General features: G+C 45.3%; 1 protein-coding gene across 4 annotated transcripts in view; it reads left to right on the top strand.

Annotated features, from left to right (window-relative positions):
• The window catches only part of ARMC9 (armadillo repeat containing 9), a 294,215-nt gene that overhangs the window by 29,674 nt on the left and 239,020 nt on the right, over positions 1-25,521 (top strand). For all 4 annotated transcript variants that reach the window (XM_075340394.1, XM_075340396.1, XM_075340397.1 and 1 more), the window contains exons 2-3: positions 5,820-5,909; positions 16,326-16,451. In XM_075340394.1, the coding sequence (XP_075196509.1) occupies positions 5,859-5,909; positions 16,326-16,451 (177 nt within the window). In that variant the 5' untranslated portion in view covers positions 5,820-5,858. The remainder of the gene's footprint in view (positions 1-5,819; positions 5,910-16,325; positions 16,452-25,521) is intronic.

The raw sequence follows: 25,521 nt of genomic DNA on the forward strand, positions 1-25,521 counted from the left end.
TTTTTTTGTGCGGCAAAAAAACCCGCATCGCGCCTCATCCGGCCGATGCGGCGCTTTTCTCAATGCATCCCTGCGCAAGCTCAGTAGCATGCCGCAAGCGGCAAAAACCGGATGGGCCGCATATAAAAAACGTATGCAAAGGATGCGGTGTTTTCACCGCATCCGTTGCACAGGTTTCACAGCCGGATTGAGGCGCACGGCTCAAACCGGATGTGTGAAAGCAGCCTTATAGGGCCAGACAATTCCGATCAGTTTTTCTTTTTGCACTTACTCGGGTCAGAAGCAGGGTCCTAGAGAAGATATTCAATTTTTCTAATGTGGTGCCTCTGGATTACATAGGGAAAACCTGTTGACAGATACTATTAATATATATGGCTTATTCTAGCAAGTGTGTGTTTAGCACTGGCATATAAAACATTGCATTCGCAGATACTGATTTCACTCCCTCTGGTATTCTTAGCCCAAGAATTACATCTCTGTTATATCTGTAAATATGGTGGAAGCCAAGGCTTGGGGATAAACGCAGCACAGGGACAATGCCCTGACGGTGCAGAAAATTGGTCTTAAAAGTGCAAAGACTTGAGGGTCAGAAAATATAAAATGCATTTCTTGGTTTTAGGAAAAGAGCTCACATGAATATTGTTCACAGAAATAATATGCGACTATCACCACCATGAAATATTACCCACATGTAAAATTTCCTGCACTGAAACAAACCCATATGTGTTCTGTGTGATTGGAAGGTCCTGGTGGTGCTGTGTTATTGGAGCAGCATGGACTTGGCAATGATACCTGATAACTGAACAGTCAGAACCAACATCAGACTTGTATAAAGACTGACTGTTCAGAGCTCATGGGAGGGTACTATATGTGAGAGTAGGATAGGACACCTAGACTGGCAGTTTTGGGGACAGTAGAGCACTACCTGGCATCATGACATGGTACTAACTAACTGACTTTTTGGTGGGGCCCAGCTATGCTCTATCTCTTCAATGTCGAGAGAGCTATAGAGACACACACACACACACACACACACACACACACGTGTGTGTGTCAGCACAGTGATTTCTGTATAGATGAACTTCACTATTGCTTTTTTTTTGTTCTTTTATGCTGCCAGCAAAAGTTCTCAATCATATTGTCATTTAAAGAACCTTCACATAGTACTATTACAGTAACACAGTGCACCAAGACATTACTAGTCAGTTACCCAGTGCAATGTCAGCCAGAGTGCCCCATATTCGTGATTAGAGCCCACACCCTCACATGATACTAATGATCCCATGGTACCTCAGCTTTGACCGCAGGTAAACTGACCTCAGGTGACCTCATTAACCTCAATGACCTCACCTCAGGTGAGGTCACTGAGTTCACAGACCTTCATCTCCTGACAGAAAACCGCAGAATTCAGATTAGGTGCTGAAATTTATACACCATAGTCCTTCCCCTAATCTGCATCTTATGGCTAAAAAAAGCGCATCAAAACATGATGCAGTTTTGATGCAATAGTGATGTGACGTTTTTTGTCAGGAGATGCAGATTTGGTGCAGGAATATAATGTATAAATTTCAGCACCAAATCTGGATCTCTTGGCAAAGAAATGAACACAAACGATTTTGACGCCGTTTCGGTGCAATTTTCTGCCAGGAGGTGCAAATTTGGTGCTGAAATCTGGTGCAGACATGTGCAAAGTATCTCGCCGGTCAGATCTGTACACTCCACACGGGACATGCCACCTCAGTTGCAGAGCTCCATGTGGACTTACCTGCGTGACTTATCCATGTGGGTATTTTTCTGTGCCCATATATGACAGTGAATAAGAAAAATTAGAGCGGAGCGCAATGAGGAGTACCAGCGATATTGAAAACTAAAACACTTTTATTCACTGCTCACCTTTTAAGGGTTGGGTTGTGCGCCCCCGCACAACCCCAGTGTTATGCGGGCGTCACACTTGACGATCTATCGTGCGATTGCAGGAGCGATCGCACCCGCCCCTGTCATTTGTGTGTCACGGGCAATTAGTTGCCCGTGGCGCACAAAGTCGTTAAACCCACGTCACACGTACTTACCTGCTAAGCCGACGTTGCTGTGGGCGGCAACATTCACTTCCTGAAGGAGGTGGGACGTTCGGCGTCACAGCGACATCACACAACGGCCGGCCAATAGAAGTGGAGGGGCGGAGATGAGCGGGACGTAAACATCCCGCCCACCTCCTTCCTTCCGCATTGCCGGTGGGACACAGGTAAGCTGTGTTCGTCGTTCCCGGGGTGTCACACGGAGCGATGTGTGTTACCCCTGGTACGATGAACAACCGGCGCAGAGAAGAAGAAACGACTTTTTGAAAATGAGCGACGTGTCAACGAGCAACGATAACGATAAGGCTGCTTTCACACTACGTTTTTTTAACATGCGTCATGAACGTTTTTTTAACGCAAAAACGGATCCAGTGCAAATGCGTTTTCATTTCAATGCATTTGCAATGGACTCGCGTTAACATGCGTTAACATGCGTTCACATGCGTTTGCGTGCGTTATAGTGAGGATCCAGCGAGTTGCAGTTTTTTAACATTTTCCAAAAACGCTACTTGTAGCGTTTTTGAGCTGCGTCCAAATACTGCAAATTGCTGGATCCTGACTAAACAGCATGCAAACGCATGTGAACACTGACATGCTGATAGACAGGATCCTGCTTGCTCTACTGAGCATGCCCAGAAACCAGCCTCCGTGATCAGTGTCTCTCTCCCCCTCCCTCTCTCTCCTCCCATCTCTCTCCCCTGTCTCTCCTCCCTCTCTCTCTCTGTCTCTCCCCCACCTGAGAGCTGCGGACACTTGTAACCAAGGTAAATATCGGGTAACCACTTCTCTTAGTTACCCGATGTTTACGTTGGTTACGTGTGCAGACGCTCGTAACCAAGATAAATATCGGGCATCCAAGCAAGTTACCCGATGTTTACCTTGGTTACGATCCTCTGCAGCTGTGAGATGCCGGCTCCCAGTCTGGCACGTTTAGTTCCCATCACTCCCGATCACATGACTCCAATGCCCGCCCCTAAACATCCAGTGACAGGATCCTGCAAAATAATATGCGTTTGCATGCATTTTTTTGCTGTAAAAGCAGGATCCGCTTTTACAGCAAAAAAACGTTCATGACACATGTTAAAAAAATGTAGTGTGAAAGCAGCCTAAGGTGAATATTTTTGCTCGTTCACCGTCGCTCGTAGCTGTCACACGCTACAATATATCAAACGATGCCGGATGTGCGTCACTTACGACGTGACCCCGCTGACATATCGCCCGATATATCGTCTCGTGTGACGCCCGCATTAGGCTAAGAATGTACCCGTGAAAGGACAGTGGGGATTATTCTAAGAGCAATTTTCATATTTTTTTTTTTTTTAATTTTTGGTCACTGAATTTCTTAAGTCTGAATATTTTCAGTGTTGTATATTGAGGGTTAAAGTCCTTTTGTCTGTAAATATGGCTTTCGTCTGTAAATATGAATGTTAATAGTAATGTGCAGATATTGGTGTGTTGTTTCTTGGACTTGTATAGTCAGAAGCTATATAATTATATGGGAAGTGGCAGACAAGACATAATAAAGTTACCTTGATGTGTAATCACATTATATCGTTTGGAGTCTTTATTACCAGCCAACAAAGCGGAACAAAGAACAGAGCTCTGCTGGGTACAGGGCGTCCTAATTCAGTACATCTATCTACAATGACACCTTCTGCCCTGGAGACAAGAATTCCTGAAGTAAACACTATGAAGTAGAAAAGCCAGGTCCAGGGGTGGCACCCAGTGAGGGTCGGTTCAGACCAGGCAGATTTGGGGCAAATATGTTGTGCATTTTTTTGTATGTACAGTTGAAATGAGAAGCTTCCCTACACTATCTATAAAGACACACATGCATTTGTTTCTCACTATCTGACATGAAATCAGAATAAACCTTTCTCGTTTTAGGTCAATTAGGAACCAAAATGATTTATATTTGCCAAATGCCAGAATAATGAGAGAGAGAATGTTTTAAGACATTTTTATTACTTTCTGCAAAGTCAAAAGTTTACATACATTTCATTAGTATCTGTATGACTTGGGTCAAACATTTTGGATATCCTTCCACAAGCTTCTCAAAATATTTGGTAGGAATTTGGACCTATTCCTCCTGACATAAATGGTGTAACTGAGCCATGTTTATAGGTCGCCTTGTTCACACCTGCCTTTTCAGCTTTGCCCATACATTTTAAATAGGATTGAGATCAGGGTTTAATGATGGCCACTCCAAAACATTGACTTTGTTATCCTTAAGCCACTTTGTAACCAGTTTGGCTTTGGGTTATTGTCCATCTGGAAGACCCATTTCCACACAAGATTTAAAAGGAACCTGTCACCAGGTTTTTCTCTTATGAGCTGTGGCCATTACCAGTGAGCCCTTATTTCCAGCTTTCCAGAATGCTGTATATAAGAGCCCAGGCTGCTTCGTAAAACGTTAAAAAACACCTTTATAATACTCACCTAGTGGGTGGTCCGGTCCGATGGGTGTCGCTGCTTTTGGGCCAGCGCCTCCTCCATCTTGTGTGAGCGTTGTCCTGCCCAGCCCCGTGTGGATGTCGCTTCCTGCACATGCACACTTTCAGTTGCTCGGCTTAGGGCAGATCAAAATGTTGTAGTGTGCACATGTGGGTAGTCTTTAACCTTTCCTCATGCGTCAATATTTTGGAGTGGCCATCAGAAAGCCCTGATCTCAATCCTATTAAAAATTTATGGGCAAAGCTGAAAAGGTAGGTGCAAGTAAGGGCTCACTGGTGGTGGCCGCAGCTCATAACGGAAAAAACTGGTGACAGGTTCCCTTTAAGTTCCTGGCTGATGTCTTGACATGCTGCTTCAGTATTGCCACATAATGTTCTTTCCTCATGATGCCATCTATTTTGTGAAGTACACCAGTCTGGAATGGTGTTCTTAGGCTTCAAAGCTTCTCCCTTTTTCCTCCAAAAGTAACGATGGTCATTATGGCCAAACAGTTCAATTTTACTTTCGTCAGACTACAGGACATGACTCCAAAAAATAAGGTCTGTGTTCCTATGTACATTTGCAAACATTGATTTGGCTTTTTCATGTACTTTTCGAGTAATGGCTTCTTTCTGGCAGAGTGGCCTTTCATCCCATGTTGATACAGCACTCGTTTCACTGTGGATAATGACAAAATCTTACCAGCATCTTCATAAGGTCTTACACTTTTGTTGATATGCACATGTCTGACCAAAGCATGTTCATCTCTAGTAAACAGAACCTGTTTCCTTCCTGAGCGGTAAGATGGCTGGATATTCCCATCTTGTTTGTACTTAAGTATAATTGTTTGTGCAGATGAATGAAGCATCTCAAAATCCCAATGCAAACCTATGAGTCCATGAAAACAAATCTGACGGCTTTTGGATGTCATCTGATTGTTGTTTATTCTTCACATACTGTTAGAAGGTGGAGAAATGTTTGTTTTTTTTCTCATCTGAGAAAAACTGATGAAACTCAGATGAAATTCGGTTGAAATTCGAATGACAATCTGATGAAGATCTGATAAATTCTGAACAAAAGCACTTTTGCATTTGCGACTATTTTTCTCCTACATGAAAAAACCCAGACATCTGAATAATCCATTACAGTAAGATCTGGAGCAGAAAAAAAATCCAAAAAATGTGGCTTTATCCAAATGGTTCTACATGTATAGTATAATCCGGTCCTCGGGGGTTTTCCTTTTGGGTGTTTTGTGCTTTCTTAATTGTGCAGATTTGCGGTTTAATTTTTTTGCTCTTCTTTTTGCTTTAGGGTTTCTTGCTATGTGGAAAGTAACCAATTAGTGTCAAAATGGGCGATATTTTGGCATACGAGGCAGATATACTTGGATTAGTAAAAGAGGTGAGTATAGTGCTCTTTTTATTGTATGTATACAAAGGTCTATATCTGAAACATTATTCCCTAAGGGCATCGTGTAACTTTCTTTTTTTTTCTACAAAAATATAGGCACTTGGGAGTCTGACACTTTTTTTTGTTTCTTAAATTCTGGTTGAAGTTTTTTTTCCTTTTAAATATTTTAAGATATTTGAAAACAACATTTTTTTTAAGGTGGTGAAAAACCATGAATTCTTTAATCAGAAACTGCTTTAGATAATATTCCTTTTTTGGGGGACATTTTGAAGGAGGTTTTCTTTTCCTAAAGTTTTTCTGGAAGCTGTTTTAGGCCCAGTGCGCACGCTGCCGATTTTACCGCGGATTTCGCTGAAGGAATGCTGCAGAAAATGTTGATAACATTTCTGCAGTCCTTCTCCAGCAAAACTTATGGGGATAAATAAATGCTGTGCGCACACTGCGTTTTTTTGTCCCTGCGGGTTTTGCTGCGGAATTTCCGCTGCGGAATTAATGTGCATGTCACTTCTTTTCCGCAGGTCCCTGCGGTTTGGAAGGCTGGCAGATCAATCACCTGCTGACTCTGGGTCGGCGGAGGATTGATCCCCGGTATATGGCCAGATGCTGCTCCCCATATAAAGTTTATGGGGAACACAATCTGGCGCAAAGGGGTAGGAGCAGCACTTCATACTCACCGATGACCGGGCAGCTGTCACACTGCTCCCGCAGCAGCTCTTTCATCTTCCAGAGCCGCTGCTCATTAGGCTCATAACATATTCACGCCTTCCCTTCTCACCGGTGGCTGTTATTGGTTACAGGCAGACCTGCCCCCACACTGACAGCTGTCTCACTGCAACCAATCACAGACGCCGGTGGGCGGGTCTATAGCGTACAGTAAAATAAATAAATAATTTAAAAAAACGGCGTGCAGTCCCCCCAATTTTGATAACCTGCCAGGATAAAGCCTCACAGCCAGGGGCTGGTATTCTCAGGCTGGGGAGCCACCCGGAATTGCCCCATCTATTAGATGCGACAGTACCGGGACTTTTCCCGCCTCTTCCCGTTGCCCTGATGCGGTGGCAATCGGGTTAATAAGGAGTTAATGGCAGCAATCCATAGCTTCCACTAAGTCCTAGTTTAGTGATGGCAGGCGTCTATGGGACACCCCCTCATCACAAAACTGTAAGTGAAAGTAAATAAACACAAACACCCCAAAAATCCTTTATTTGAAATAAAAGACAAAAAAGACCCCTCTTTCATCACTTTATTAACCCCACCAATAACAGCCCTCCAGGTCCGACGTAATCCATACGAGGTCCCACGATGTTTCTAGCTCTGCTACACCTGACAGTCAGAGCTAGTGCCATAGACCATGACTGCTTACTGTGAGGGTCAGGCCGCAAGTGAAGTGAGCCACGCGAGATCAGCGGTGACTTCACTCATGTGCTTTGCAGTGACAGGTGGAGGACTCCAACTGTCACTGCACATTAGCTAACTGACGTCACCGCCGATCTTATACTCACCTTCTCCAGCGAGGCTGTTTCTGGACGCTGGTCTCCTGCTTACAGGCTGGCTCATGCATATGCAGTTATGCACTGTACAGCCGACCCATAAGTAGCAGAGTGCCGGAGACAGCAGCACGGGACACAGCATCGCGGTAGACTTCAGCACCACGGACAGCAGGAGCGGGGATAGGTGAGCATCTCCCTGTGCTATCAAAATAACGCAGGGACATACCGCAGCCAATCCGCAGCGTGGTAAAACCGCATGCGGATTTCGGGTGCGGTTTGCAGCGTTTTTTTTTACCGCAGGTGCAGTAATCTTTAAGAGGGTCCGGAATTTTCTTAAGAAAATTCCATTTTCTAGTGCGCACAGGACCTTAGAAGACTTTTTTTTTAATTTGACAGTGCTCGGTTTGCTCTAGATTCCTTCAGGATCCTCTTCAAAGAAATTACATGCGCTGTCTTTTTTTTCTGCTAGGTGGTTTTCAAAGCCTCTTCAGGAAAAAGAAAAAGCTAGAAAATCTACAAAGTTTCAAAAATAACTTGAAACAGACTTTCAATAGTTGACTTTTTTTTGAGGATTTTGGTGAGGATGATATAAAAATTCAAAAACAGTGTGAACAGAGCTTCATGTTTATCTTCACATCCCAGCTTATAACCTTTTACAAGCTTATATTTACAGTGCCTACAAGTAGTATTCAACCCCCTGCAGATTTAGCAGGTTTGATAAGATGCAAATAAGTTAGAGCCTGCAAACTTCAAACAAGAGCAGGATTTATTAACAGATGCATAAATCTTACAAACCAGCAAGTTATATTGCTCAGTTAAATTTTAATAAATTTTCAGCATAAAAGTGTGGGTCAATTATTATTCAACCCCTAGGTTTAACATTTTGTGGAATAACCCTTGTTTGCAATTACAGCTAATAATCGTCTTTTATAAGACCTGATCAGGCCGGCACAGGTCTCTGGAGTTATCTTGGCCCACTTCTCCATGCAGATCTTCTCCAAGTTATCTAGGTTCTTTGGGTGTCTCATGTGGACTTTAATCTTGAGCTCCTTCCACAAGTTTTCAATTGGGTTAAGGTCAGGAGACTGACTAGGCCACTGCAACACCTTGATTTTTTCCCTCTTGAACCAGGCCTTGGTTTTCTTGGCTGTGTGCTTTGGGTCGTTGTCTTGTTGGAAGATGAAATGACGACCCATCTTAAGATCCTTGATGGAGGAGCGGAGGTTCTTGGCCAAAATCTCCAGGTAGGCTGTGCTATCCATTTTCCCATGGATGCGGACCAGATGGCCAGGCCCCTTGGCTGAGAAACAGCCCCACAGCATGATGCTGCCACCACCATGCTTGACTGTAGGGATGGTATTCTTGGGGTCGTATGCAGTGCCATCCAGTCTCCAAACGTCATGTGTGTGGTTGGCACCAAAGATCTCGATCTTGGTCTCATTAGACCAGAGAACCTTGAACCAGTCTGTCTCAGAGTCCTCCAAGTGATCATGAGCAAACTGTAGACGAGCCTTGACATGACGCTTTGAAAGTAAAGGTACCTTACAGGCTCGTCTGGAACGGAGACCATTGCGGTGGAGTACGTTACTTATGGTATTGACTGAAACCAATGTCCCCACTGCCATGAGATCTTCCCGGAGCTCCTTCCTTGTTGTCCTTGGGTTAGCCTTGACTCTTCGGACAAGCCTGGCCTCGGCACGGGTGGAAACTTTCAAAGGCTGTCCAGGCCGTGGAAGGCTAACAGTAGTTCCATAAGCCTTCCACTCCCAACAGTGGATACAGGTAGGCCCAACTCCTTGGAAAGGGTTTTGTACCCCTTGCCAGCCATGTGACCCTCCACGATCTTGTCTCTGATGGCCTTGGAATGCTCCTTTGTCTTTCCCATGTTGACCAAGTATGAGTGCTGTTCACAAGTTTGGGGAGGGTCTTAATTAGTCAGAAAAGGCTGGAAAAAGAGATAATTAATCCAAACATGTGAAGCTCATTGTTCTTTGTGCCTGAAATACTTCTTAATACTTTAGGGGAACCAAACAGAATTCTTGTGGTTTGAGGGGTTGAATAATAAATGAGCCTCTGAATAAACTTTTCACAATTTAAAAAAAAAAATAAAAAAAGAAATAACATTCTTTTTTGCTGCAGTGCATTTCACACTTCCAGGCTGATCTACAGTCCAAATGTCACAATGCCAAGTTAATTCCGAATGTGTAAACCTGCTAAATCTGCAGGGGGTTGAATACTACTTGTAGGCACTGTAATAGGGTGGAAACACATCTATGCGAGTAAAATCGGTCCGACTGGGCTGAAAAAAACTCGGCTGACGTTAGGTGCGAGTGCAACGCAAGTGCGATGCTATTTCTGAATAAATTAATGATTTTACTAGCGTGTGTAATGCGTGTGTAATGCGTATTTTTTACTATGTCATCTGCCATTCAGCGCTGCTACATGGCCGCTGACAGCAGACACAGACAGCCATGTAGCAGAGCTGAATGGCAGATGACAGCAGACACAGACAGAGCCGCACAATCAGAATGAAATCGGGTGAACTTAACCCGACTTCATTGTCATGCTGCGGCTCTGTCTGTGCCGCGTCCTGATTAGCGGTCACCAGTGAAGGGCTCACCGGTGACCACTAATCCCCCGAGTGACTGAAGTTAGCAGCCCTCTCTCATATACTCACCGATCCCCGGTGCCGCGCTGCACGGCGTTCACACTGCTCCGGCGGCTTTTACTATTTTGAAAAAGCCGGCCGCTCATTAAATAATCTCGTATTCCCTGCTTTCCCCGCCCACAGGCGCCTATGATTGGTTGCAGTGAGACACGCCCCCACGCTGAGTGACAGGTGTCTCACTGCACCCAATCACAGCAGCCGGTGGGCGTGTCTATACTGTGCAGTGAAATAAATAAATAAATAAATAATTTAAAAAAATGGCGTGCGGTCCCCCCCAATTTTAATACCAGCCAGATAAAGCCATACGGCTGAAGGCTGGTATTCTCAGGATGGGGAGCTCCACGTTATGGGGAGCCCCCCAGCCTAACAATATCAGCCAGCAGCCGCCCAGAATTGCCGCATACATTATATGCGACAGTTCTGGGACTGTACCCGGCTCTTCCCGATTTGCCCTGGTGCGTTGGCAAATCGGGGTAATAAGGAGTTAATGGCAGCCCATAGCTGCCACTAAACCCTAGATTAATCATGTCAGGCGTCTATGAAACACCCTCCATGATTAATCTGTAAGTTACAGTAAATAAACACACACAACTGAAAAAATCCTTTATTAGAAATAAAAAACACAAACACATTCCCTCATTACCAATTTAATAAGCCCCAAAAAGCCCTCCATATCCGGCGTAATCCAGGATGGTCCAGCGTCGCTTCCAGCATGGAGGTGACAGGAGCTGCAGAAGACACCGCCGCTCCGGTCACCTCCAAGCAGCAACTGAGGTGAGTAGCGCGATCAGCTGAGCTGTCACTGAGGTTAATCGCGGCCACCGCTGGATCCTCCAACAGTGACAGCGGGTAACCTCAGTGACAGCTCAGCTGATCGCGCTACTCACCTCAGTTACTGTGTGGAGGTGACCGGAGCGGCGGTGTCTGCTGCAGCTCCTGTCACCTTCATGCTGGAAGCGACGCTGGAGGTCCGTGGATTACGCCGGATATGGAGGGCTTTTTGGGGCTTATTAAATTGGTAATGAGGGAATTTGTTTGTGTTTTTTATTTCTAATAAAGGATTTTTCGGGTGTGTGTGTTTATTTACTGTAACTTACAGATTAATCATGGAGAGTGTCTCATAGACGCCTGACATGATTAATCTAGGACTTATTGGCAACTATGGGCTGCCATTAACTCCTTATTACCCCGATTTGCCAACGCACCAGGGCAAATCGGGAAGAGTCGGGTACAGTCCCAGAACTGTCGCATATAATGTATGCGGCAATTCTGGGTGGCTGCTGGCTGATAGTGTTAGGCTGGGGGGCTCCCCATAACGTGGAGCTCCCCATCCTGAGAATACCAGCCTTCCCCCAATTTTAATACCAGTATGGCTTTGTCTGGCTGGTATTAAAATTGGGGGGGACCGCACGCCATTTTGTTTTTTAATTATTTATTTATTTATTTCACTGCACAGTATAGACACGCCCACCGGCTGCTGTGATTGGGTGCAGTGCACCCAATCATAGGCGCCTGTGGGCGGGGAAAGCAGGGAATACGAGATTGTTTAATGAGCGGCCGGCTTTTTCAAAATAGTAAAAGCCGCCGCAGCAGTGTGAATGCCGTGCAGCGCCGGGGATCGGTGAGTATTAGAGAGGAGGGGAAAATGACCGACAGACTGTGAGAGAGGGACAGAGATAGTGACGGACCGACAGAGAGAGAATAGAGACCGAGAGGGAGAGACCGACTGACAGAGAATAGTGATTGACAGACATTGTGAGACATCACTCGTTTCCAGTGTTTTAGGAAACCTGCGAGAAATGTATTTAGAAAATCGGATGTCACTAGGATGGTGTGAATGCCGTCCCGTGACATCCGATTATTTACACGCTCCCATAGACTTGCATTGGAGAAACTCGCAGTAGAAACTCGCAAAAAAGCAGCATGCTGCGATTTTTTTCTCAGTCCGATTCGGACTGAGAAAAAAATCGCAGATGAGACCTGAATCATTCACTAACATGTGTCCGATTCCAATGCGAGATTTTCTCGCATTGCTCTACTGCGAGAAACTCGCAAGTGAGAAGCAGCCCTTACCTGTGAGATATAACCATTCACATTAGTTTTTTTTTCTTGTTTTGTTGTTTAAAACCATGCTTTTGATTATTTATATACAGTCATGCTGAAAAGTATTAGCACCCTTGAAATTGTTCCACAAAATGAATTATTTCTTCCAGAAAATTATGGCAATTACACATATTTTGCTATACACATTTATTTCCTTTGTGTGTATTGGTACAACTTTGCTGCAAATTTGACATAATCTTACACAAAACCCTAAAAATGAGCCAGAGAAATTTGTTGGCACCCTCAACTTAATATTTGGTTGAACACCCTTTGGAATAAATAACTGCAATCAATTGCTTCCTGTAACCATTAACAAGCTTCTTAAACCTCTCAACTGGAATTTTGGACCACTTTTCTTTTGCAAACTGCTCCAGGTCTCTCATATTTGAAGGATGCCGTCTCCCAACAGGAATTTTAAGATCTCTCCACAGCTGTTCAGTGGGATTTAGATCTGGATTCATTGCTGACCACTTCACAACTCTCCATCACTTTGTTTCCATCCATTTCTGGGTGCTTCTTGAAGTGTTTGGAGTCATTGTCCTTCTGGAAGACCCATGACCTAGGACACAAACCCAGCTTTCTGACGCTGGGCACAATATTGCAACCCAAAATCCTTTGCTAACCTTCAGATTTCATGATGCCTTGCACACAGTCAGGGCACTAAGTGCCAGAAGCAGCAAAAACAACCCCACAACCTCTTTTAACCTCCTCCATATTTGACTGTATGTACTTCTTGTACGTGTTCTTTTCTTTGTAGGCCTCATTCTGCTTTAGGTAAACAGTAGAATGATCTGCTTTACCAAAAAGCTCTATCTTGGTCTCCTCTGTCCACAGATACTTTCCCTGAAGACTCATGTACATTTTGGCTAATTGCAGACTAGATTTTCTTTATGTCCCTGTGTCAGCAGTGGAGACTTCCTGGGTCTCCTGTCATAGCATTTAATTTCATTCAAATGTAGACAGATCACTCTGACACTGATGCTCTCTGAGCCTGCAGGACAGCTTGAATTTCTTTAACCCCTTCACGACTGGCCGGTTTTTCGCTTTCCGTTTTTTTTTTCGCCATTCTTTTTCTGAGACGTAACTTTTTTATTTTTCAGTCAATATGGTCATGTGAGGGCTCATTTTTTGCGGAACGAGCTGTACTTTTAAATGAAACCATAGGTTTTACCATATAGTGTACTGGAAAACGGCAAAAAGATTCCAAATGCAGAAAAATTGCAAAAAAAATGCGATAGCACTATAGTTTTTGAGATATTTTATTCACTGTGTTCATTGTATGGTAAAACTAATGTGTGTGTGTGTGATGCCTCAGGTCAGTGCGAGTTCGTAGACACCAAACATGTATAGGTTTACTTTTATATAAGGGGTTAAACAAAATTCGGAAGTTTGTCTGAAAAAAGTGGCGCACGTTTTACACCATATTCCGTGACCTCTGGTGTTCTCATTTTTTGGGATCTATGGCTCAGAGTGACGGCTTATTTTTTGCGACTCGAGCTGACGTTTTTAACGGTACCATTTTTGCGCAGATGCTACGTTTTGATCGCCTGTTATTGCATTTTGTGCAAAAGTTGTGGCGACAAAAAACCCGTCATTTTGGCGTTTGGAATTTTTTTGCCGCTACGCCGTTTACTGATCAGATTAATTGATTTTATATTTTGATAGATCGGGCATTTCTGAAAGCGGCGATACCAAATGTGTGTATATTTTTTAATATTTTAACCCTTTAATTTTCAATGGGGCGAAAGGGGGGGTGATTTGAACTTTTAGGTTTTGTTTTGTTTTTTTTTTAATTTTTTAAAACTTCTTTTTTTTTTTTTTCTTACTAGTCCTTCTAGGGGGTATAGCGATCAGTAATCCGATCGCTCTGCACTATCTGCTGATCACAGCTACACAGCTGTAAACAGCAGATACGTGCACTTTCTGCTTCCCTGGCCTCCGTACAAAGCGAAAGTGAAAGTGGTTCATGTCTAGCACAGGAGTCATCACATGACCCTGTGCTACCATGACAACCACCGGAAGTCACGTGATCATGTCATGTGACTTCCGGTATCGGGCGGTAAGTAAAACTTTACCATGATCGCGTTTATAATGGCGCTGTCACATATTGACAGCGCCATTACAGAGGTTAAATGGCACGTGCAGATAACGATTCTGCTCGTGCCTAGCAGGCACACATCTCAGCTGTGAAAATCAGCTGAGATGTGCGCCGATCGCGGCATGCTGCTGCCGGCAGACCACGGGCAGTAACGTTATGACCGCTAGGACGTAATTTTACTGCCCGCGGTCGTTAAGGGGTTAAACTTGATTGGTGCTCTTATCTACCATCTGAACTGTCCTGCGTTGCAAACTTTCATCAGTTTTTCTCTGCTGTCCACATCCAGGGAGATTTGCTATAGTCCATGGGTTATAAACTTTTTGCGTATACCGCACACCGTGGACAAAGGAACATCAAGATCTCTGGTGATGGACTTATAACCTTGAGATTGTTGAGATTTTTCAACAATTTTGGTTCTCAAGTCCTCAGACAGTTCTCTTCGATGTGTTCTCCATGCTTGGTGTGGCACACACAGAAACACAATGCACACATTGAGTCAGCTTCTCCCCTTTTTATCTGGTGTCAGGTGTGATTTTCATATTGCCCACATCTATTACTTGCCACAGGTAAGTTTGAAGGAGCATCACATGTTTGAAACAAAGTTGTTTATCCATAATCCAATACTCACAAAGGAAATAAACGTGTATAACAAAACGTATATAATTGCAATAATTTTCTGGGAGAAATACTTCATTTTTTTAGAACAATTTCATGGGTACCAACACTTTTGAGCGTGACTGTATATAAAATAATCTATAGGCTCACAGGGGTAAAAATAACAAACTCCGCTGTATCCTTCCACCGAGACCATTGATCTTTGCTAACAGTTTGCGGTGGCCACATGTGATTTAATTGTGCCATCACCACTGCAGTCTTGACAGAGGGGCAGAGATGGGTAAATATATTTTTAACCTAGCCAAGTAGGTGGAATAAGAAAATACTATTGCATTGGAAACATTTTTGCATGAAAACCCATAGCATAGAAACATTTGTAGAACCAAAAATGTATCCAGCAAATATATACCGTATGTATAATTAGAACAAATTAATGGATCCAGCAAATACGAGGAAAATCCAGGTGGCAGTAAAAAATATATTGTCCAAATTTATTAAGCATGAGTTAAAATATTCCAGAGCTCATGACAGTTAGTAAGTGCAAGATACACGCAGTAATGGACTATGCGTTTCGGCGGTGGCAACCGCCTTCTTCACTGTCCCAAACCTATAACTGAGTTTTAGGTTTGGGACCGTGAAGAAGGCGGTTGCCACCGCCGAAACGCGTAGCCTGTTAGCAAGTGCAAGATACACGCAGTAACTGTCATGAGTTCTGGAATATTTTAACTCGTGCTTAATAAAGTTGGCCAATATTTTTTACTGCCTCCTGGATTTTCCTCGTATTTACTGGATCCATTAATTTGTTTCACTATTCCTTGGATGTTCTCCCAGTCCAGATCCGTGCAACAAAGCGTATTACTTGGCATGAGCTCTGACAGGTGAACTGGTTTATAATGTGTTTTTGGAAAAAAAAAGAATAAATGTATATATATACATAATTTCAAAACTTAAAAACCATGATAAACTAAAAAAAAAATGATTAAAAGATGACGCGTTTTGGATCAGAGAGGATCCTTAGTCATATCATAGCTTATGTAACCAAAGTTACCAAGGAACAATTTCTATAATCTTATGAAAAAAACTACTTTTTTCCGTTCATCAGGCAGAACCAATGTAAGTCTTCCCATGACCTGCGCGGGGCCCCTCATCAAACAATCACGTTGCGCTCTGGCTTCCGTTTTCCAGAATGTGCATATCTGCCTACGTGGCGCTCATCATATACATATATTCTTATGTTACATTAATTACTCCCTGTTTCCCAAAGTAATTATATGGAATGCCACCCCGGAGCAGGGAACTTTTCAGAGAAACTATTAAACTCACCATACAGAAAGTGATCCCATTACTTATGGACACAGATCACGTTCGTTTTTACATTGCTGTTTACTTTTCTTAGTGTCATGTTCTGCTTTGTTTTATTTGTTGTCTCTTAGTTTCTTAATTTCGGAGAATTTCAGGAAACTCTGAAAAGCTTCACAAAGGAGTGTAAGGTTAAAGGAAAACCAATTCCCCGGGGTGAAGGATCAGTTACAAGGGATTCTAGGACTTTACTTATACAGGTGGGTAAATGGCAATCCTACACCAATGTAATACTGAATAGTTATCATTCTTCTAGGTTATTCAACATGTTAGGTAAAGACAAAGTAATTAATGAATAACGGTAACCGTGCACATAAAAACCACAGAAGAATGGTGTCTGACAATGAGTATGACTGTATCTACAACTACTACACTAAAGATATTCCAAATATTAATGTATGATCCATAAAGTGCGCTAGTAGTATGGGATTGCCACAATGGTGGAGACAGAAACAGGGTTAGGCTACTTTCACATTGCGTTTCAGTTGCTCCGTCAGGGCATCCGTCCGAAATCTTGCCCCTCCCCCACAAAACGTGTTTCGGACGTATATACCACAGGACCATTGAGTATCATGGAGCATAGAGAGCAAGCGTATGCTCTGTCTTGCACCATTTTCGGGTGTATACGCTTTTTGCAGGCGGACACCCGAACGTAGTCTGCTACATCTGGGCATCCGCCTGCAGAAAGCGTATAGACCTGAAAATGGTGCAAGACAGAGCATACGCTTGCTCTGTCTCCTCCATTGTAGTCAATGGCCCTGTCTGCACATACGTCCGAAACACGTTTTGTGGGGGAGAGGGGTAGGATTTCGAACAGATGCCCCGACTGGGCCACTGAAACGCAATGTGAAAGGGGTTTAGAACATTAAAACATTCCCAATTGACACCACGTAAGTGTGAGAAATTGATTAAAGGGGTTGTCCGATGCCATTTTTTTTGTAGGCATGGATGTTTTTAAAACATCAAATATAATGGGATGTTTCTCTATTGTGACGCTTTTCTTAATCACCTGACCGCTGCAGCCAATCACAGGCTTCAGCGGTCCTGTTGATATCCAGACGATGCAGGCGTAATTTCTGGAGACTGCACAGACCTCTAGAGGGGCTTGTGATGAGTCCACGGGGTTAACAGAATGTAAGCATGCCTTCATTTGTTAGTTTGAAATAATCCATGCCTAGAAGAAAAAAAAAAGATCATTAGACAACCATTTTAATAAAGAAATAGTTAAAAAATGGTCAGCAGAAACTTGAAAACTGCATCTCTTCCATGTTCCTGCACTACTTCTTCTATATAAAATTGATGGACTTTAGTTCTAATTTGATTGGAAATTCCTAAGTGTCCAAAAAAAGTATATGTGTTGCCCTGGGATAAGACATATGGATGTCACAGATGCTTTGTCCCTCCACTTGGACCTCCCTTCTATGAGATAGAGCAGAGACATGGTCACAAAGAGCAGCCTTGGTTTGGATGGACCTTCCATGTATCATATGGTTGGCAGCTGTTGGAGAAATGTTTGCCTACACATGGTTTTTCCATTAGAGGGACAATCCAAATGCAGTAAACTAATTTATAGGAGTGTCTTTTATTTACTTATAGGGAATCTGTCACCAGTTTTTTGCTACATGATGTAGGGGCAGAGATTCCAGCGACATGTCACTTACTGGTCTGCTTAATGCAGTTTTTTTTTTATAAAATCACAGTTCCTTTCTCGCCTTTTCATTGGGGGACACAGACAGACAGTGGGTATTATGGTGTCTCCAGGGAGGCTTGACACTAGATTTGCAAAAGTGTTAGCTCCTCCCCCCACAGCATATAATTTCCTGCTAGGCAGGAAACTAGCCCAGTTTTTCCCTAGTGTCAGCAGGCCAGGGAGGCTGACATGTCTGGACTGAGCTCCACCAGAGGTGCCTCAGGCCAGCTTATTTTTACTTTTTATTTTGTTTTTCTTTTCTTATTCATTCTATTTTTGATAGGAGCAATACCAGGGTGCCTTGCCACCCCCGTTCCCCCCGTGTACAGGCAGAGGAAACCTGGCGTGCACAAGCCGTCAGTCTTCCCTTGTGCCCAAGTGGTCGGGTCTGCGTACCCCTCCAGGCTCCCTGGAAGCACCTCACACCAAGGTAGCTCCAGAGGGCTAAGCAGAGCCGAGCACCTGCTAGCCTTGAGCCGAAGATGCGTCCCCGAGATCCTCACATCCCAGGACCGACGCGTCTTCAGACGGAGCCAGGAGCAGGTAGGGAGATGACGAGTCATCTGTCCACTGCATCCAAACCGCCGCCTGAAAAGGCGCCGGTGGGGCGATGCAGGCCGTGATCCCGGGGAAGCATCATTAATTTAGCTCCCGGTGTCGGCCTGCATTCTAGCAACGCCCCCTCCACTGCTCTAGAAGCTGCTCCCTCTAGTGGGCCGTTTCTCCCCTCCATGCTGCCAGAGAACACTGGACGCCATTACATGTGGGGAGCAGACACGGGTGAGATCGCCTCCTTGGCTCTGCAATTCTGCAGCACTATATACCGCTCTGCTTGGTGGTATATCACTGTCTTTCTAGCGGTGTGTGTCTGCTGGCTGGCGGTGTATATCAGCTTTTAGCAGTATATACAGTTAGGTCCAGAAATATTTGGACAGTGACACAATTTTCGCGAGTTGGGCTCTGCATGCCACCACATTGGATTTTAAATTAAATCTCTACAACAGAATTCAAGTGCAGATTGTAACGTTTAATTTGAAGGTTTGAACAAAAATATCTGATAGAAATTGTAGGAATTGTACACATTTCTTTACAAACACTCCACATTTTAGGAGGTCAAAAGTAATTGGACAAATAAAGCAAACCCAAAAAAAATATTTGTATTTTCAATATTTTGTTGCGAATCCTTTTGGAGGCAATCACTGCCTTAAGTCTGGAACCCATGGACATCACCAAACGCTGGGTTTCCTTCTTCTTAATGCTTTGCCAGGCCTTTACAGCCGCAGCCTTCAGGTCTTGCTTGTTTGTGGGTCTTTCCGTCTTAAGTCTGGATTTGAGCAAGTGAAATGCATGCTCAATTGGGTTAAGATCTGGTGATTGACTTGGCCATTGCAGAATGTTCCACTTTTTTGCACTCATGAACTCCTGGGTAGCTTTGGCTGTATGCTTGGGGTCATTGTCCATCTGTACTATGAAGCGCCGTCCGAGAAACTTTGCGGCATTTGGCTGAATCTGGGCTGAAAATATATCCCGGTACACTTCAGAATTCATCCGGCTACTCTTGTCTGCTGTTATGTCATCAATAAACACAAGTGACCCAGTGCCATTGAAAGCCATGCATGCCCATGCCATCACGTTGCCTCCACCATGTTTTACAGAGGATGTGGTGTGCCTTGGATCATGTGCCGTTCCCTTTCTTCTCCAAACTTTTTTCTTCCCATCATTCTGGTACAGGTTGATCTTTGTCTCATCTGTCCATAGAATACTTTTCCAGAACTGAGCTGGCTTCATGAGGTGTTTTTCAGCAAATTTAACTCTGGCCTGTCTATTTTTGGAATTGATGAAGGGTTTGCATCTAGATGTGAACCCTTTGTATTTACTTTCATGGAGTCTTCTCTTTACTGTTGACTTAGAGACAGATACACCTACTTCACTGAGAGTGTTCTGGACTTCAGTTGATGTTGTAATCGGGTTTTTCTTCACCAAAGAAAGTATGCGGCGATCATCCACCACTGTTGTCATCCGTGGACGCCCAGGCCTTTTTGAGTTCCCAAGCTCACCAGTCAATTCCTTTTTTCTCAGAATGTACACGACTGTTGATTTTGCTACTCCAAGCATGTCTGCTATCTCTCTGATGGATTTTTTCTTTTTTTTCAGCCTCAGGATGTTCTGCTTCACCTCAATTGAGAGTTCCTTAGACAGCATGTTGTCTGGTTACAGCAACAGCTTCCAAATGCAAAACCACACACCTGTAATCAACCCCAGACCTTTTAACTACTTCATTGATTACAGGTTAACGAGGGAGACGCCTTCAGAGTTAATTGCAGCCCTTAGAGTCCCTTGTCCAATTACTTTTGGTCCCTTGAAAAAGAGGAGGCTATGCATTACAGAGCTATGATTCCTAAACCCTTTCTCCGATTTGGATGTGAAAACTCTCATATTGCAGCTGGGAGTGTGCACTTTCAGCCCATAATATATATATATATAATTGTATTTCTGAACATGTTTTTATAAACAGCTAAAATAACAAAACTTGTGTCACTGTCCAAATATTTCTGGACCTAACTGTACTAACTGTGCCTGTAGGTATATACCGACTGTTTGACAGGGTGTGCTACTTTACTCGGTATACACCGGCTCTGCATAGCAGTCATTTATATTACTGCTAGCAGCTCCTCACCCACAGCAGTCCCTTTATAATACTGCTAGAGGCTCACTGTACTTATTGTGGAACTGTTGCTGACATGCGTAACCGCAAGGGTGATAAAGCTTCCCTGGCATCCTCTATGGACCTATACTATGCTTGTACCACCTGTGGACGCTCGTTTTCTAATGGCCGAAGCTATCCACTATGCCGGGGCTGCGATGCCCCTACTACCGTGTCACAACAGCCTCCGCTGCAGGACCAGGAGGTCGTGCAGTCTGTGGATTTGGCTGCGGCCACTATCCAGGCAGTACCCCAGTCTGATGACGTTATTCCTGCCTGGGCTCTTCTAATGTATAAGAGGTTAGATGACCTGGCCGCTCAGATATTCCAGCCTTCCACAGGCTCTCACAGCCTCCCCCCGGCTCAGCTCCCCCAGAGGAGCCCGCCTTCGTCTGGTGTCTCGTTCCCAGTACGTAAAAAGGCTGTCTCCAAAAGGCGCCATTGCGACGGTTACGTCTCGTCCGACTCGGACGATGATCAGTCTGACTCAGGCTCCGTGACCTTTAGTAGTCACGATTCCCAAGACTCTGACTCTGGTTCAGATGTCCCTTCTGAGTCTAGACATATGGAAGACACATTAATTTCGGCTGTCAATCACTCTGTCGATTTCTGATCAGCCTTCGGACCCGACTTCTCAGTCGGCAATCAAGCGGGCCAAGAAGCATCCTAAGTCCTTTGCCCAGGATCCGATTTTTCATCAAATCATATCTAAATGGTGAGATCACCCTGATAGGATGTTTAATAAAAAATCCTCCTCTTCATTCTCTTATCCCTTTCCATCGGAACTGGTTAAGCTCTGGTCAGTACCCCCCGTTGTGGATCCGCCAGTATCCAGGCTGGCTAAACACACGGTTATGTCTGTCTCAGACACCGCGTCTCTCAAGGACTCGTCCGACCGCGCAGTTGATGCTGCGGTCAAATCTATTTTCCAGGCTTCAGGCTCCCCTCTGCGCCCCCTGTTTGCCTTGACATGGGTGGCGAGAGCTATGAGTGTGTGGAGTAGGAACTTGCGCAAGTTGCTTCGCTCTTGCAATATTCCTTCAGAGGCTCTCGAGATCCTTAATTTGTTCTCTCTAGCCTCTAATTACTTGCTTCATGGCTCCTTAGATGCAGCTAGTTTGTCAGCCCTAACGGCAGCCAACGCTGTTTTTGCCCACAGAGTCCTGTGGCTAAAGATATGGAACGCGGACAGTGCCTCTATGAAACCTCTGTCCACACTCCCCTTCCAGGGTCTTCGTCTGTTTGGAGAATCCCTGGACGAGCTTATATCTGAGATGATGGGTGGTAAAACTACCATTCTACCACAAAAGCGGCCTGTATCCAAAAATTTTAAAAAGTCTTCGTGGCGCAGGCAGTCCTTTCGGCCCGCCCCCCAAAAACCATCACAGGGGTCGTCGCAACGCTCAGATCGGGGATCCGGTCCCTCAAGGGACTTTTCCTGGCGTTCCCACTCCAGGCAATCTAAACCCAAGGGACCTCGCCCCGCGAAGGCCCCTTCAGCATGACGCCGGGTACCCCTCAGAGCCGACTCCTGTTGGAGGGCGGCTTCTGCTTTTTCAGGATATCTGGCTTGACCATACTCACGATGCTTGGGTTCGAGAAATCGTCACCTCAGGTTACAAGATCGATTTCCATTCCCTACCGGCCAACAGGTTTCTGCGTTCTCGGCTTCCAAAGTCCACAACGCAAAGCCAGGCCTTATGTCAGGCCATAGCCTCTGTGCAAAAAGCAAACGTTATCATTCCAGTGCCCCTGGAACAGCACGGCAAAGGTTTCTATTCAAACCTCTTTGTCGTTCCCAAAAAAGATGGCTCTGTCCGTCCTATCCTGGACCTCAAAAGGCTAAACAGGTCCGTACGGATTCGGACCTTCTGAATGGAGTCATTGAGAGCAGTACTAGCTGCTTTGGAACCGGGAGAATTCCTAGCTTCCATAGACATTCAAGATCCTTATTTACACATTCCCATATGTGTATCGCATCAACGATTCCTTCGTTTTGCCGTAGGACACAATCATTTCCAATTCAGGGCCCTTCCCTTTGGACTGGCTACTGCGCCTCGGGTCTTCACAAAGGTCATGGCAGCCGTCATGTCTATTTTACACTCCAGAGGCGTCCTGGTCATTTCCTATTTGGACGACCTACTTATCTAAGGGAGCTCTCTTTAAGTTTGCTCAGAAAGCGTGCACATTTGCCCAGACACGCTCTCAAGGCTAGGGTGGCTTCTCAACTTCAACAAGTCATCCCTCATTCCTCATCAGCGCATCACCTTTTTAGGTATGCTGATAGACACGGTTCAGGCCCGGGGTTTTTCTTCCAGAAGACAAGAGGTCTTCCCTGATCCGGGCCGCCCAATCCCTCCGCTCCTGCCGTTACACATCCCTTCCCTCCGGAGTGGGATGAGAGTGTTAGGCAAGATGGTAGCAGTCATGGAAGCCGTGTCGTTTGCCCAATTCCATTTGCGCCCTCTACAACTGGATCTTCTGTCCTCTTGGGACAAGAATCCAGCCTCTCTAGACCAGTCAGTCCGCTTATCTCGGACTGCCCTCCGTTCCCTCGTCTGGTGGACTCAGGTCTCATCCCTATCTCAGGGGAAGTCCTTCCGCCCTGTCCACTGGCACGTAGTCACGACAGATGCCAGCCTGTTAGGCTGGGGGGCGGTGTTTCTCCACCACACTGCTCACGGACGCTGGTCTCACCCCGAGCGATCCTTTCATATCAACGTTCTGGAGATCAGGGCCATATTTCTGGCCCTTCAGACCTTTCAACCCTTGCTTCTGGAACTCCCGGTTCGGATCCAGTCAGACAATGCCACGGCTGTGGCTTACGTCAACCGTCAGGGAGGAACTCGCAGCAGGGCAGCGATGAAAGAAGTCTCCAGGATTCTTCTTTGGGCAGAGATTCCCATTATTTCAGCTGTCCATATTCCGGGGATAGACAACTGGGCCGCAGACTTTCTCAGCAGGCAAGGTCTAGCGGCAGGGGAATGGTCCCTCCACGACGAGGTGTTCCATCAGATCACTCTTTGTTGGGGGCTCCCAGATGTGGACCTCATGGCGTCTAGGCTAAGCGCCAAAGTACATCCCTTCGTATCCCGGTCGAGAGACCCGCTAGCGCTCGGCTCCGACGCTCTAGTCCTCCCGTGGTCGCAGTTTCGCCTGCCATATGTTTTACTTCCGTTCCCTCTCATTCCGAGAGTAATCAAGAAAATCAAAGCGGAGGGAATCCCGGTGATCCTCGTGGCCCCGGACTGGCCCAGAAGAGCCTGGTTTCCAGAGCTCCTCCACCTTCTCGGCGACACTCCCTGGCGTCTTCCCGACCGCCCGGATCTTCTGTCGCAAGGTCCAATATTCCACCAGAATACAGCACAGCTGCATTTGATGGCGTGGCGCTTGAATCCTTGATTCTAGCCAAGTCGCGTCTTTCTTCCAGGGTAGTTCATACCATGCTTAATGCTCGCAAGCCTTCCTCCGCCAGCATTTATCACAGGACCTGGAAAACCTATCTGTCCTGGTGTGACCGTCATAATCGGTCGCCCCTTACCTTTTCAATCCCTAATGTTCTTGCCTTTTTGCAAGACGGTCTGGACTCGGATCTTGCTCTCAATACCCTTAAAGGACAAGTTTATGCCTTGTCAATTTTTTTCCAGAAGCAGCTGGCTTCTCGCCCTCAGGTCCGTACCTTTCTTCAAGGGGTGGCGCATTTGGTCCCCCCTTATCGTCACCCCTAAGATCCCTGGGATCTGAATTTGGTTCTCGGAGCTCTTCAGCTTCCTCCTTTCGAACCCTTGAGAGAAATCTCTCTTCAACGGCTGTCTTGGAAAGTTGCCTTTTTAGTCGCTATTACCTCTATCAGGCGAGTGTCCGAACTGGCAGCTCTGTCCTGTCGCTCATCTTACCTGATATTCCATCATGATAAGGTGGTCCTTCGGCCTTCCCCCGCCTTCCTTTCGGAAGGTCGTATCCTCTTTCCACCTGAACGAGGACATTGTGTTGCTGTCATTCTGCCCGGCCCCGGTCCACTCCTTTGAGAAAGCCCTTCACACTCTCGATCTTGTCAGAGCTCTGCGGATCTACATCTCCAGAAAAGCGTCGTTCCGCAAGTCCGATGCCCTTTTCGTCCTCTCAGAAGGATAAAAAAAGGGCGACCAGACTTCCAAATCCACGATTTCTTGATGGATCAGGACTGCCATCTGTGAAACTTACAAAGCACGAGGTGTCGTTACCCCCTCAATCTGTGCAGGCCCACTCTACACGAGCAGTGGGTGCCTCCTGGGCTATCCGCCATCAGGCTTCGGCGGCCCAACTTTGCAATGCCGCTACCTGCTCCAGTGTGCACACGTCTACAAAATTATACAGAGGGCATACGCATGCCTCCGCGGATGCTGCTCTTGGAAGACAAGTCCTTCAGGCGGCAGTGGCCCATTTATAAGTGGCCACTGCTCGGTTTCTTGACAGTGTTGATATGTGTTCACTGCAGTTGCAGTCGTTAGTCAGGTCTTAGTCTGATGTTATACACTGTTAATAGTTCAGTTCCCACCCAGGGACTGCTTTGGGACGTCCCACTGTCTGTGTCCCCCAATGAAAAGGCGAGAAAGGAAATGACATTTTTGTGTACTCACCGTAAAATGTCTTCCTTGGAGCCTTTCATTGGGAGACACAGCTCCCGCCCTTGTGGTTTTGGTTGTCATTCTCCTACTGCTTTTACACCAAACTGGACTAGTTTCCTGCCTAGCTGGGGTTATATGCTGTGGGGGGAGGAGCTAACACTTTTGCAAATCTAGTGTCAAGCCTCCCTGGAGACACCATAATACCCACTGTCTGTGTCCCCCAATGAAAGGCTCCAAAAGACATTTTACGGTGAGTACACAAAAATGTA

This window comes from Anomaloglossus baeobatrachus, chromosome 3 (genome assembly GCF_048569485.1).
Source record: "Anomaloglossus baeobatrachus isolate aAnoBae1 chromosome 3, aAnoBae1.hap1, whole genome shotgun sequence".
Taxonomy (NCBI): domain Eukaryota; kingdom Metazoa; phylum Chordata; class Amphibia; order Anura; family Aromobatidae; genus Anomaloglossus; species Anomaloglossus baeobatrachus.